The 12,983-nt window shown below is 29.1% G+C and overlaps 5 protein-coding genes across 6 annotated transcripts; 2 read left to right on the top strand and 3 right to left on the bottom strand.

The window, feature by feature from the left end:
- The first annotated feature begins 930 nt into the window (after window positions 1-930).
- On the top strand, window positions 931-3,415 carry LOC122529858 (cleavage and polyadenylation specificity factor subunit 4). Its single transcript, XM_043656342.1, has 4 exons — window positions 931-1,393; window positions 1,599-1,802; window positions 1,941-2,130; window positions 2,211-3,415. Exons 1-4 carry the CDS (start codon window positions 1,222-1,224, stop codon window positions 2,572-2,574), a joined length of 930 nt encoding a protein of 309 aa, XP_043512277.1. The 5' UTR covers window positions 931-1,221; the 3' UTR covers window positions 2,575-3,415.
- On the bottom strand, window positions 2,783-5,694 carry LOC122529855 (drebrin-like protein). Its single transcript, XM_043656337.1, has 5 exons — window positions 5,291-5,694; window positions 4,734-4,902; window positions 4,433-4,665; window positions 4,182-4,359; window positions 2,783-4,106 (listed from the first exon to the last, which is right to left on the bottom strand). Exons 1-5 carry the CDS (start codon window positions 5,371-5,373, stop codon window positions 3,348-3,350), a joined length of 1,422 nt encoding a protein of 473 aa, XP_043512272.1. The 5' UTR covers window positions 5,374-5,694; the 3' UTR covers window positions 2,783-3,347.
- Window positions 5,695-5,825: 131 nt separating this feature from the next.
- LOC122529860 (U6 snRNA-associated Sm-like protein LSm2) lies at window positions 5,826-6,723 on the top strand. Its single transcript, XM_043656346.1, has 4 exons — window positions 5,826-6,109; window positions 6,188-6,255; window positions 6,325-6,415; window positions 6,490-6,723. The coding sequence occupies exons 1-4, from the start codon at window positions 6,107-6,109 to the stop codon at window positions 6,613-6,615; spliced, it is 288 nt and encodes a 95-aa protein (XP_043512281.1). The 5' UTR covers window positions 5,826-6,106; the 3' UTR covers window positions 6,616-6,723.
- Window positions 6,490-9,028, bottom strand: LOC122529859 (carbonyl reductase [NADPH] 1-like). Of its 2 annotated transcripts, XM_043656345.1 has the most exons (5): window positions 8,461-9,028; window positions 7,980-8,326; window positions 7,650-7,910; window positions 7,339-7,577; window positions 6,490-7,270 (listed from the first exon to the last, which is right to left on the bottom strand). In XM_043656345.1, exons 2-5 carry the CDS (start codon window positions 7,998-8,000, stop codon window positions 6,961-6,963), a joined length of 831 nt encoding a protein of 276 aa, XP_043512280.1. In that variant the 5' UTR covers window positions 8,001-8,326; window positions 8,461-9,028; the 3' UTR covers window positions 6,490-6,960. The 2 variants fall into 2 exon arrangements, with proteins under 2 accessions (XP_043512280.1, XP_043512279.1); XM_043656344.1 differs by lacking the exon at window positions 8,461-9,028 and having other exon boundaries at window positions 7,980-8,375.
- A 461-nt stretch (window positions 9,029-9,489) lies between these two features.
- Window positions 9,490-12,456, bottom strand: LOC122529851 (ribonucleases P/MRP protein subunit POP1). The gene is made up of 3 exons (XM_043656322.1): window positions 12,106-12,456; window positions 10,664-11,992; window positions 9,490-10,584 (listed from the first exon to the last, which is right to left on the bottom strand). The coding sequence occupies exons 1-3, from the start codon at window positions 12,227-12,229 to the stop codon at window positions 9,536-9,538; spliced, it is 2,502 nt and encodes an 833-aa protein (XP_043512257.1). The 5' UTR covers window positions 12,230-12,456; the 3' UTR covers window positions 9,490-9,535.
- Between the last annotated feature and the right edge of the window lie 527 nt (window positions 12,457-12,983).

Raw genomic sequence — 12,983 nt, forward strand, 5'->3', positions numbered from 1 at the left:
ATTATGATAATTTAAATTTATATCACAATACTACAAATAAATAATAACTCTGTAATTAATTTTAGTTGTTTATATAAAAATATTATCAATATAACAAAATATACAATTACTAATAATTTAATGAAGATTACATAATGAAAGTTAAATAACGAATAATTTCTACGAATGAAAATTAAATAACGAATGAAGAATTTCTACTATGGCTACAATATATATAAGTGTCATTAAACATTTCCATAGTGATAATAAAATTAATAGTTATTTTTAAATATTCTATTGTTTATATTAAATACACATCTCGACGGAACGATTTAATGAACGTCGTTGATCTAAATTCTTCGAAGTAGAGATCGCTACATGTCCATCAATAGAACGATTTTTCATTTCTAAAAAAAACTAATTTAGAGGAGAAATTGGCGAACCTTTTTAGTTGCATTTTGTTAATTGGAGTATCAGCTTTCTGTTGATACTTTTTTTGACTCGAAAAACTGCGTGTGTAAATATTTCAGAAAATATTAGTACTAGTAGTTAGTTAATAGATGGCGCCACCATGTCTGAAATTCGGCGTCTTTCTAATTGCATTTAATTACTTAATTAGGCAAAAATTCAAAATAATTTCATATAGAGAAGATGTCCAAATATTGAAACTTTTATTTAAATCCAAAATAGCTTGAAAATTCATCTTATGTGTGAATAAATTTAATTTATCAATTTCTTCGGAAACATTAGTCCATATGTGATAGGGCGCTTTGCATTGTAACTCCATTTGCATTATAATTGCATTATAACTCCATGATTAATTAATTACGCAATAATTCAAAGTAATAATAATTTTATAAACAATATAAGAAACATTTCAAGTTCTACAATATTTTTATAATAAACTTAGAAACTATCTGTATAAATCTATTATATATTTTTATATGATACAAAAAACTATTGACTATCAGATCTATTCTGTACTGTGTTTGTGCCAAAGTGAATCTGTGACTATGTAAAAATAAAAAAAAGCATTGTTCGAAAGCAGCGATGTGAAATGATATGACGCTTTCAGCAGTTCAGTTCTATCAACACACTTAAAGAATGGTCATTTGTACGAGAAGTTTTCGCAATTTTCCTTGATCAATAAATAGTTCAAATTACTGAAATTGCTCAATAATGAATTAGAGAGATATTGCAAACAATGCTCACCAGTACTTAGAAACTTCAATTTAGATGTGAATGAAATTAATGTTTGTTGTGTACACGGTAGTAAATAGATCTGTGATTATTGAAAGCTTTCGAACAATAATGGAGTGTCTAGTGGCGAATGTTGATAATATGCGATTTGATATTGAAATCGCCCTTGATGAACAATATGGAGCACTTCCTTTACCCTTTACGGGAATGGACAGTATGTGATAATATATACCTTTGACTAGGTTATCTTCGAATAATGTAGTAACAATTGTAGAATAATATTGTCAATTTGCAAATATTGCAGTGTATTTTTCAAATAAAAAGTTTATTATATTGATAAATTATAACTGAAATTTATGTTATTTATTATTATGTCATTAATTAAACTTGTCTAATTATTGCTTCATCTTCATTTGTAGAATCTACTGCTGCAGTATGTCAGTTCTATCCAAGAGGTACATGCGTTAAAGGAGCCTCCTGTCCGTTTAGGCATGTACGAGGAGATCGCACAATAGTATGTAAACATTGGTTGAGAGGTCTTTGTAAGAAAGGTGATCAGTGTGAATTTTTACACGAGTATGATATGACAAAAATGCCAGAATGTTATTTTTATTCTAGATTCAGTAAGTATGAGTAACATGTGATGAGATTTTGTTTAGCCCTTTCAAGATCCTTTTATTTATGATAAATATAAATATCTTTTTTCCTTTAGTATTTTTTTTTCTTTTTTAATGATATTACTAATTATGAATTGTATATAGATGCTTGCCACAATAAGGAATGTCCATTCCTACATATTGACCCAGAAACAAAAGTCAGGGATTGCCCTTGGTATGATCGTGGATTTTGTAGACATGGACCATTATGCAGACATAGACATGTTCGTCGTGTTTTATGTATGGCATATTTAGCTGGGTTTTGTCCTGAAGGACCAAATTGTAAATTTATGCAGTAAGTTTATTTATCAAGTTAATGTTTCAAATACACTTTATCCTTATTTAGATATATTATTATAATTTTGTATGTACCAGCCCAAGATTTGAATTACCAGCAGTGCAAGATATGCAACCTAAAGAAGGAAAAAAAGTAATGATCACATGTCATTTTTGTGGAGAAGGTGGTCACAAAGCAATTTATTGCAATAAAATGCCACCTGATGTACGTGAAGCTCAAGTTAGACAAGAAATAGAAGGTAATTCCCACGCTACACATCACATGAATACACATAATGGACCTCCACCAAGAGGTCCCCAAAAACCACTTGAAGAAGTCACTTGTTATAAATGTGGAACTAAAGGCCATTATGCTAATAAATGTCCAAAAGGTCATTTAGCATTTTTAAGTCATGCTGGGGGTAGTGGAAGTAGTACTCAAAATCAAAATTATCGTAGATGATTTCATTTATTTTATTTATGTAAAATTAATATTGTGATTCTACTTTAATTTTTAGTAAAATCACTCGTCTGTAAAAATTTCTATATTATATAATAAAATGAGTTTAATATACAGTTCCAACATCTCCAAATAAAATAAAATAACTCTTTATAAGACTTTTGTATTTTTAACAAAAAAGATTTCATGAAAGTAAATATCACCAACTATATACTATAACAAATTTAATTTATTATTTAAAGAATTAAACATACTTCTAAATAGTCGTTATTACATTTTGTAAATGTATTTAAGGGTATTTGCTAAATTATTAAATACGCTATTTCTATGAGCGCATCGATTTTCGACGTAGAATGTTATAAAAAGATATATTTGTTTACCGCTAATTTAATTTGTGACGTTGAACATGGGAAGACGTACTTCGCCATTTGTATATGAAGTGGCATTGTAAGACTATTAATTTTTAAAATCTTGTTTGCTAAAATATTAACATTATTTATCTTTCACGTGATTATTATCAGAAATATTAAGTTCCTTATTCCATTATTGGATGTACATTTAGTACTTGAAATGTAAGTTATTGTTTCATTTTAAGTATATTGTTTTTCTTATATTCTTCGGAATACATTGTACCTAAAGACTGTAAGTTATTATTAAAAGAAAAGTGCAATCATCAGAATCATGAAAATACTGAATGTCACTTTTATATGCAAAAAAGCAAGTGTGGTTTTCTTTTAATTAGGAGAAAAGATCTAGTTGCACAAGAATATTCCTTATCATGTCGTATTGTAATCAATAACTTCAACATAATTAGCAGGAAAAAGTCCATAAGTACCATCAGGACCAAGACCTTGCCACCATCCTTCATCAATAGCATCTATGTGTGTAATAATATCTCCAGGATCAAAAGTAATTTCTGTATCATCAGCTGCCTGATAGTCATATAATGCTCTTGCTTTCATTCCTTCGTTATTTGGATCAAAATATAAGTACTGGCCATCCATTTGACTGTACAACTCATTTTCAGTAATTGCTTCTTTTGCCACTGATGGCTGTTCAGATACTTCTGGTTCTGACAATTTGCATTCTTGAACTTGATTTGGAGACGAAGATGCATTTGAAGTAGTAGTAGTCACCATATCTAATTTATGTGTTTTATTTACTTCTGTTTTCAGTTCTTCTTCTACTTCAGTATGAGGTATCTCTTTTTGTTGATTATCCTCGAGTGCTTTCTTAGCTGCTTCTACATGACTATTTTTCGGTATATATTGTTGTTGCACTGGAGAAGATTTCATTTGACCAGCTGCCGAATTCTGTTCAAAAACAGCTCTTGCATTTATCGTTCTTTGAGCAATTAATTGTTGCGTTTCTTTGCTTCTCTGGCGTCGCAGTTCTTCACTTCTCGATCTATGATCGTCTTCCACGTCGTTACTATAATGCTGACTTGCAGCTAGTTGATTACGTAAATTGTTCGCTTCCTCAGCACGTTGTTCCGCCAACTTTTGTCGCGCTATTGAATTTTCTTTGGCAGTGACCTATAAGTACGTTAAAATTTGAATAACAAAATATTCATTGTAAAATAATAAATAGAATGGTACAAAAGTATTTACTTGTTGTTCTCTGAGCATTGCTTCTTTTTCTTCTCTAGTTCTAATTTCTTCTTCAAGTCGTTGCCGTTCTTTTTCACATTTTATACGTTCTTGTTCCAGTCTTTTCTTCTCTTCCATTTCTTCCCTTTGCCAAAATTGATCACGTTCTGTTGCATTTATTTCTTGTTCAGGAATTACTCTGCAATATATATCCTCTTTAAACTGAAAATTTTACTGAAGATTCTTTTGACTAAAACAATAGAGATACATACCTGCGATATGTGGTACCCACTGGACCTGCATTTCCTTCATTTTCACCACGTGGTTCATTAAATTTATATGCTGAAGCTGTTGCTCTAGCAAGTTTTTCCATAATAGAATCTACTTCAACATCATCTTCAGAACGAGCAGTAATTGTTATATGTGCACCTTTTAATAATTTTTCTATATCCCTAATATGATTTGCACAAGTACCCTTTCTAACAATAGGTGCTCCTTCTCCTTGCTAAAATAAATTTCATTTTATTATATATGTGCAATAAAGTTATTAGCTTTTTGAATATACGTTCTTACCCAATTTATTAAGAGACATTTTGGTAGACTTGTTTTAGTATCTATTACACGACAAAAGGCATACATGATATGACTACTATTTAAACGGTCAATCATTTCTTCCAAACCTCCATTTCCAGTGCCAACCACTTTTAAGTTGTTAGTTTGTCCCTCGTATCCAAACAAGGCCCTATAGATAATAATAATTTAACAAAGAAATATCATATATTCATAATAATTCATAATTTCTCTTTTAATTAACACTAAAAAGATATATTAGTAATTAATAAAGTTCAATGAAGATATAAAATTATTTTATTTTGCAAATAATATTTACTTTTCATTCTCTGTACATATAGTTATTTACTACTTATTTTATCAGTTCAAATACTTATTATATATCTTATACTATTTATATCGATCGACAAAGATAAAAAAAAGAATTACTTAATATAGAAAAGCAATTTACTTTACGAATTTTTGGGGATTCAATTGAACATTTCTAATTTTTAAGGTGCAAAATTCATATCGATATATAGCCGGGATGGAAATATGATATAAAAGAAATGCAAGCCTACCAGTTAGTAGACGATTTATCGTCGACTACGCTGTGCCAGGCAGCCACTAAAGCGTCTTTATTTTTTATTAAATTAATTGACATTTTTCTCGTTCAATTCATTAAAAAAATCAACCGTAACAACAAATCTGAACAAGTTGCTACTGGTAGATTAATGTCACAGTTGCATCTTCACGTTTTGCCTTTTTGATTAAATGTCAACGCCCTTCTGTTACCAACCGCAAGACGATGGACTTTATCTGTATAGATAACGTGTTTAAATCAATTACCAAAAACCAAATTAACTTATACTTGAAACACATAAATATGAACACACAAGTTTTGACGTATGCTAAAACATATTTTAACAAAACTTTATTGACGAAATCCTTCAAGACTGTTCTACAAAGTACGATTGATTATTCGTAAGTACTGACTGAAACCTCCAATCAGCAAAAGCAACACGGGCAAATAAGAAGTCGGATACAATTGAAATATATCATATAGTATGAAATTATCAAATTTTATCTTGATTCATATCTTTTATTTTAAAAAATTATTAATAAATACATAAAGTATGTTTGTTAATGTAAATAAAAAGAGAGAGAAAGCAATATTCATAAAATAAACATTGAAGTCAATGTTTGACGACTAAAACTAAATTTGCAATGTGTATACCACTTTAATACTTTCAAACAAATTGTCATAACTGCAATTTTGTGCCGGCAATCAGAGAATTAATATAAACTTTAATTTAAATAATCATATTTTCATTATGTTTATCAAATAATACGATAAACAAATTAAAAAATTGGATATTTTTATTATTTCATTGAAGATGGTAAGTTGAACGTTTGGCAAATTAACCTTTATTTCTTTTTATAATAAAATAATCTTATTTTTGTGTATCTTTTTCCAGTTGTTTTATTCGTTTTTCAAGTCCTTAATTGGAAAGGACGTAGTTGTAGAATTAAAAAATGATTTAAGGTAAGTTGATCAAGAGAAAAATTCTACTTTGTAATGTTTATAACCACCTAACAAAACTTCTGTATTTAGTATTTGTGGCACACTGCACTCAGTAGATCAATACCTGAATATAAAGTTAACTGATATAAGTGTAACTGACCCAGATAAATATCCTCATATGGTTTGTAATATTTATAATTTTACATGTATAATGGTAGAGAACATTATAACAAAAAGCAAAAATATATCTTTCAGTTGTCTGTAAAAAATTGTTTTATTCGAGGATCAGTAGTGCGTTATGTACAATTGCCAGGAGATGAAGTGGATACTCAGCTATTACAAGACGCTGCCCGCAAGGAAGCAGCAGTTCAAGCGAGATAATTTATATTGATATTAGATGTAAAAATATCTAATATGATTTATTTTTTACTATTGAAATCAACAATGTATACAATGAACATGTAAATTATAAATTTATATATCTTCAAATGTGTAAATTGAATTAACATATAACATTAAAAAAATAGTTTCTAATCATAACAATTCTTTGAAATTATTTTTTATTATGTTTTATATAAAAAAAAGAAAAAAAGAAAAAACATTAATTACATACAAAATTAATAAATTTCATTAAAAAATAGAAAACTTTAATGTACATATATATAATAACTATATATAAAGGCATATCTTTTTAAACCATATATTTAAGATAATTTATATTATCATTTATGTCTTTGCCCATATCACCAATGCCTTGTCATACCAGACATATTTACCCCTTATATCAGTATTTTTTGGTAGTAATGCGCCATAGACAGGAGCTTCAGCACCTTGATCAGGTGACAAAATACCTTTGTGACCAGTCATATCAGTGTTTACAAAACCAGGATGTACAGAATTTACTACAAGATCTTCTCTAGGATCAGAATCAAACATTCTTTGATGAATTCCAGCTAGAGCAGATACTCCAATTTTGCTTATAATATAAGCAGAATTTGGCCATCCTTCTTCCAAATGTCTGTTCTCCTTTGCAGCACTGAAAGTATAATCAAAACTTAAAATACATCTCATAAAAATAAGTTTATATTTTGCAATTCAACATACTTAACAAATCCATGTAAAATATTATCTAATTCTTCCTCTGTAAGATTTGGATCTAAAAATTTTTTTCTTAGTGATTCATTAGAAATGGACTTTAAACGACCAGAAGAACTTGACACGTGTACTACACGTGCATGTGGTTTCAATAATGGATAAAGCTTCTTGCACACTTTTCTTAAAGCAAAATAATTTACTCTCAATGTCTCTTCAGCTTGTATAGAAAAGGGTTCTGTAGCTGACTCCTGTATATTTAATACAATTTATTTAGAATTTTTTATAAAAAAAAATAAATGAATGAATTAGACTGTAATTACCTTAAATGCAATACCAGCATTGTTTATTAATATGTCCAGTCTATCATACATTTCTTTTAAATAATCATGAAAAGTAGAAATGCTATCATCATCAGTAATATCAAGTTTATGAAAATTTGGGTTTAAACCTTGTTGTTTGAGTTTCCTAATAGCATTGTATCCTCGAATAATATCACGAGCTGTTAAATACACAATTCCATCAAATTGTTTGCAAAGTTGTTTTACAATAGAAAATCCAATGCCTTTATTTGCACCGGTTACCTAAATATATATTCAATTCATTATTAAGATATACAAATTCTAATAATATATAATTTACAACATACTTACAACAGCTACACGTTGAGTCATGTTGAGTATTTCAAAATGATCTTTTTAAAAATAATAATTCGAAAAAATTAAACGCAATATATAAGTAGTTCGATTTATGTTCGTATGTCTTACTGGATTGAATGTACGTTATTAAGATTATATATAGTCGTGTCAGTCTTTATCTAACTTACTAATAACTATTTATTGTCATGGTATAATAAAAAAAGTCTTCGGCTTTTTCTGTCTTGACATTATTGACATTGTGAGCAATCGCTCAGTATATCGAAACGAATTATCAAAACAAAGCTTTACATACATTCAAACAATATTGCATTTTTGAAATTATTCTCCAAATTATTCCCAATCTGTAAAGTAAATTGACAAATTACAAATAAAATTCTAACAACTAAATGTACATTCAAGTATTATATTAGTAATGTAACTATTCGTTTGTAGAATGTTTTTTAATTATATATTGTTATTGCTAATTATTGGTTACTTGTAGCGTGTCGAAAAGATGATAGACAAAATTAAAATTTCAAATGCTCAAACGATTGATAAGGAGCAGTACAAAAAACTGATTTCATTCTGGAAATCAATAATTGGGAGTGATGATTGCAAATCATCCAAATGTGAATTAAAATCAAACATGAAAGAAATATGTATGAGAGGAGGGACGGAGAAAGGGAAACTTTTAAACAAAGCATTATCATCTCAAGTGTAAAACACAATGGAGAATACATAATGATGTAAAGTTGTTTCAACAATGAACGAGATGAAAAATTAGTTATTGAAGGTATGTTAGCGGCAACAAAATATATAAATATATTACATGAAAATTTATTTCCATCAATTGAAAAATTCCATCAATTGTATTTGAACAAATTTATATACGTTTCAACGCAATAACAATTCGAAACATACCGCGAAAATGGTTAAAAAATTTGTCGAGGAAAATAATATTTCATTGTTTTCTTGAACACCACAAAGTCCCGATCTAAATTCTATAGAACATTTGTGTAATGAACTTGATAAAAAAATACGAATGCAAATTAAAATGATAACAGTCCTGAATGAAATGAAATAACAGCCAGAAATTATTTTTATTAGAGATAGTAAAGGCTAAAGGCTATCAAAGTTCTTATTAATATTTCAATTATTGGAATTTATAGAATTATAACTTCGTTTACATATAATATTAGATGTCAATTAGAAAATATTTGTTAATTTTATTATTAATAATACAGGATAAAATCCTTTTTTGCAATATTACTTTAAAACCTGAATATATATATTTCTGTTAATGCAATCTTCTATTATAATGATAAGTGTTAACTTGAATGATGATGCAATTGTATATATCTGCGAGTAGCATAGGTAAATAATTACACGTTATAATGATTAAATTGTTTCATATTAGTTTCTTTTCTATTTTTCTTTTGTACACAATTTAATTCCTTGATCTCATATATATGTTTTAAAAAAAATATTTTAAAAGGTACAGTAATCAACAGAATTCAACAATAAATTGAAATATTAAATAATAATTTATTATAAAAATTACATTAGTTACATTAAGTCACTACTTCTAATCTAGCAATTCTATATTGTCTTGTCTGGATATTTCTAATAAGAACAAAGGGACATTTTTTATCAATCAGTTCAATTAATGAATTTAATGTCACATATCCAAAACCTATGCCTTTTGCTTTTGTAAAACAAAAATCACCCATTGTAATATAACCCATGATTTCTCTATTACAAGAATTTCGTACTTTCACACACTCTGGAAGATATAACTGTGACATTTTTTGAGATTGTTTACTAATGGCCTCACGACTTATTTCTAATAAATTCTTTAATTTATTTTCATAGTTAAAATTTTGAAAATCCTTAGATAACATTTTACTTAATTTATTAATTAATGTCTTTCTATGATGTATTCTTTGTCTTTTCAGCCGTTTTAAAAGAGCTAAATGATTTTTTCGCGATATTTTACGAATATTTTCATTTGGATCAATATTCAGTTTTTCCACAGGACCTGACCAGCTTTTATTGATTCTGAAGTTTTCTATGTCCTCATTAATTGGCATACATATTATTGCAAATCTTTTAGGATATCCTTTTCTTATGATATCTACTTTAACATGAATTAAATAATTTTTATCTTCAAATGCATTATGCACAGAAAGACTTGATATATGATTATTTGACTTATTACACCTTTTTGAGTTATTTTCTTGAACTAAGTTTTTTTGTAATAAATTTATTAATTTACGATTTCTTAATACAGAAAAATATTCTGTATTTGTCCATTCTTTCATTAAAATATTCCATTCGCAAGAGAAAGGACTAGTAATTCCAAATTTAATGAAATTCACGCGTCTGTTTGGTGGGTAATGAAAATATTTTTCTCTTAACTCCAATTTGGTATTTAATGCTTCTCTTGCGTATGCAGGAGTATCTGGATCATTGATATCTGGGGACTGCATATTCTCACATTCAAATGCTATAGATTTTGATTCTCTGAGTGCACCAACTCTTACAGAATGAAATATAAATGCAAGCCAGAATGACATTGCCCAATTCGATGGAAGTATAATATCTATTCCAGAACCTAAACCTAAGATGATAAATTTATTAATTTTATTTATTTTTATTGATAAGAATTTTCTAATGTAACTTTTATTAATAGAAGTTACCTGTATTTCCAATTCCAGGTCTCTGAATCAGCAATATCGGTATCTTTGCCATGATTTCTTCATTAAAATATTTGTCATTATTTAAACCAGGTACTAAACATTGACTTCTTATTTTATTAATTGCAGTTGTCGTTACACATGTTTTACTAACTTTTTCTCTTATTTTTTGTTCCCAAAGTGGACTAGAATTCGCATTTGTAGGAGGTATTGATATTATCTCAGTCATTTGTGTCTCTTTCTGAGGTTTAGTTCTTTTATCTGGTAAATAGAATCTTGGATCCAAAACTGTAAAGCCAAGAATAATATTTGGTGGTAACTGACTAGGTGATTGTAACGTTTTTAACGCTTGCCATAATTGTTTCTGAATTTTCAAAGACTCAATATTTTCCTGATTATCATAATATTCAGTATGCCACGATTTATCAGAATTATGATCCTTCTTGCAATCTATTTGATTATTATCAAATTGTGTTGTATTCAAATCCAAATTAGTTGTTTTATTGAATTTCGGCAATTGAAGAGCGTTTGTTAAAACATTAATTGTCAACGGTCCATAAAAACGAAATCGATTAAAAGTATTTTTATGAACAGTCATTTTACAATCTTTTCCATTAATATATAGGCAAGATTCTAGAGTTTGATTACTCGTAGTAGCACAATGTTCGTTGCGTTTAAATTCAAAACTAGATTTAATTTCCACGATGAAATCGTCGAAAAAAGATGGATGTACCCATATCCATATAGTTCTTAGATCAGATTGATTCGGTCTCCATAAAAAATGTACATGACCAATTGGAAATTGAGGATAACCATTCTTTTTAAAAAACATAACAGTTCCTTCTCGTGTGCCTTCCATAAAAATTTTCGCAGCAAACGTTAATTCAAATGGATTGCAATGGCTCTTCAAAGTTTCTTTCAAAATTTCCTGATAACCATTAATTTCGACACATGTATAATATGAAATATCTTGCATCAAGCAGTGTTTAGCCATTGCACGATAATTCGCTTTGAAACATTTATCATTCGCGTAATTTGCGATTCTGTAACCCCATTTCTCTATCATATGGAAACGTTTTGCATGCCAGATATGAGTTTCTAGCCAAATTTTATTTCGTTGCCTTCGTATATATTCAGCAAGTAAATTATGAGGGCGTCTGCGATATCTACGCGATGATCTTTTAATTTTTGGCGGCAATCCAGATTTGGTCATTTGATTTAAATGTGCTTCTTGTAGTCTGCGCGGTAAACGCTTGACATTATGGGACATAACGCGCCTGCGCATATATACCGGCAATTTTTGAAATACAAGCTTTGTTTGTTGAGGATTTTCTGTAAATATATTAATCAGTAATAATTTTTTGGTCAAAATATTTAGCACAAATGTATACATTGGTGAGAAAATTTTAATTTACTATAATAGTTTTGTGTGTCATTTAACATACCTATAGAATACGTCATTGCAGCAATTTCACTAGCTCTTGCTGAAATAAGTTTCATAATGTGGACTTCATGTGGTAAATGTTGCGATCCACCTAAGAATCCATCAAATTGTTCCGTTCCGGCCATATTTTATGTATATGAATATTTTTCTAAGTTTTATTTACACCAAGATAACCTGATATACTTAAATTTATTATTAGTAGAAAAAGGGTGTTACAAATCAATGTACTATAAATATCCTAGTGGTAAGCACACACGGTCACTATATAAACATAATTCTGAAATACAAATTGTAATTTACTGTACATTGCTTGACACTACTAATATTCAGATGCACGTGTGTTCATTTAAAGCATAGTTAAAAATATTTCAATTAGAACACAGAAACGCCGACGAGTTTGAACTAGCCGAAAATATTTTAGTCCTGCGCCTGCAGGGGGCATTCCTTGAGGCCAATAAGAATTGGACTTAAGGAGAACGAAATCGTAATAATTATTTATCAAAGCGTGTACGCAACACGCGTTGGCTCTATTACATTTGGATGCTCGCTAACCAATAAGGAGTAGGTTGTCTGCAACGATACATCAAACATCAAGAGTTTCATTGGCTCGCAGAATTCCGAGCCAACTATACGAAACTATACGTAAAAGTAGTTGGAAATCGAATGCAGCGTACTATATGGGAATTGGCCACTGGTCTACGATCTATACAATTGCCCCCGTCCAATGATGCTCAATTTGCCTGCTATTTGTCAGTTAAATGTTCAGTGCGATCCTTCTGCTAATGTCAGGATCCGCGCCGTGAAATAGTCGCCATCTTTGCGACTGAGTCGCATCTCTCAATTTGGCCCGTTGTATGTTCCGCGCAGCTTTATGTAGCG

This window comes from Frieseomelitta varia, unplaced genomic scaffold (genome assembly GCF_011392965.1).
Source record: "Frieseomelitta varia isolate USP_RPSP 00005682 unplaced genomic scaffold, Fvar_1.2 scaffold_312, whole genome shotgun sequence".
Lineage (NCBI taxonomy): Eukaryota > Metazoa > Arthropoda > Insecta > Hymenoptera > Apidae > Frieseomelitta > Frieseomelitta varia.

What these genes read in the sequence shown, in the direction of transcription:
- LOC122529858 (XM_043656342.1), top strand. Translation starts at nt 1,222, where the DNA reads ATGAAATTAATGTTTGTTGTGTACACGGTAGTAAATAGATCTGTGATT. An exon ending in ACCCTTTACGGGAATGGACA is followed by an intron (nt 1,394 to 1,598) that starts GTATGTGATAAT and finishes CTTCATTTGTAG; the next exon opens with AATCTACTGCTGCAGTATGT. An exon ending in TTATTTTTATTCTAGATTCA is followed by an intron (nt 1,803 to 1,940) that starts GTAAGTATGAGT and finishes AATTGTATATAG; the next exon opens with ATGCTTGCCACAATAAGGAA.
- LOC122529855 (XM_043656337.1), bottom strand. Translation starts at nt 5,373, where the DNA reads ATGTCAATTAATTTAATAAAAAATAAAGACGCTTTAGTGGCTGCCTGG. An exon ending in GTGGGTACCACATATCGCAG is followed by an intron (nt 4,360 to 4,432) that starts GTATGTATCTCT and finishes TATATATTGCAG; the next exon opens with AGTAATTCCTGAACAAGAAA. An exon ending in CAATGCTCAGAGAACAACAA is followed by an intron (nt 4,107 to 4,181) that starts GTAAATACTTTT and finishes ACGTACTTATAG; the next exon opens with GTCACTGCCAAAGAAAATTC.
- LOC122529860 (XM_043656346.1), top strand. An exon ending in GAATTAAAAAATGATTTAAG is followed by an intron (nt 6,256 to 6,324) that starts GTAAGTTGATCA and finishes TTCTGTATTTAG; the next exon opens with TATTTGTGGCACACTGCACT. An exon ending in CAGATAAATATCCTCATATG is followed by an intron (nt 6,416 to 6,489) that starts GTTTGTAATATT and finishes TATATCTTTCAG; the next exon opens with TTGTCTGTAAAAAATTGTTT.
- LOC122529859 (XM_043656345.1), bottom strand. Translation starts at nt 8,000, where the DNA reads ATGACTCAACGTGTAGCTGTT. An exon ending in TGACTCAACGTGTAGCTGTT is followed by an intron (nt 7,911 to 7,979) that starts GTAAGTATGTTG and finishes ATATATATTTAG; the next exon opens with GTAACCGGTGCAAATAAAGG. An exon ending in ATTTTACATGGATTTGTTAA is followed by an intron (nt 7,271 to 7,338) that starts GTATGTTGAATT and finishes TTATACTTTCAG; the next exon opens with TGCTGCAAAGGAGAACAGAC.
- LOC122529851 (XM_043656322.1), bottom strand. Translation starts at nt 12,229, where the DNA reads ATGGCCGGAACGGAACAATTTGATGGATTCTTAGGTGGATCGCAACAT. An exon ending in TGCAATGACGTATTCTATAG is followed by an intron (nt 11,993 to 12,105) that starts GTATGTTAAATG and finishes ATATATTTACAG; the next exon opens with AAAATCCTCAACAAACAAAG. An exon ending in ACCTGGAATTGGAAATACAG is followed by an intron (nt 10,585 to 10,663) that starts GTAACTTCTATT and finishes TTATCATCTTAG; the next exon opens with GTTTAGGTTCTGGAATAGAT.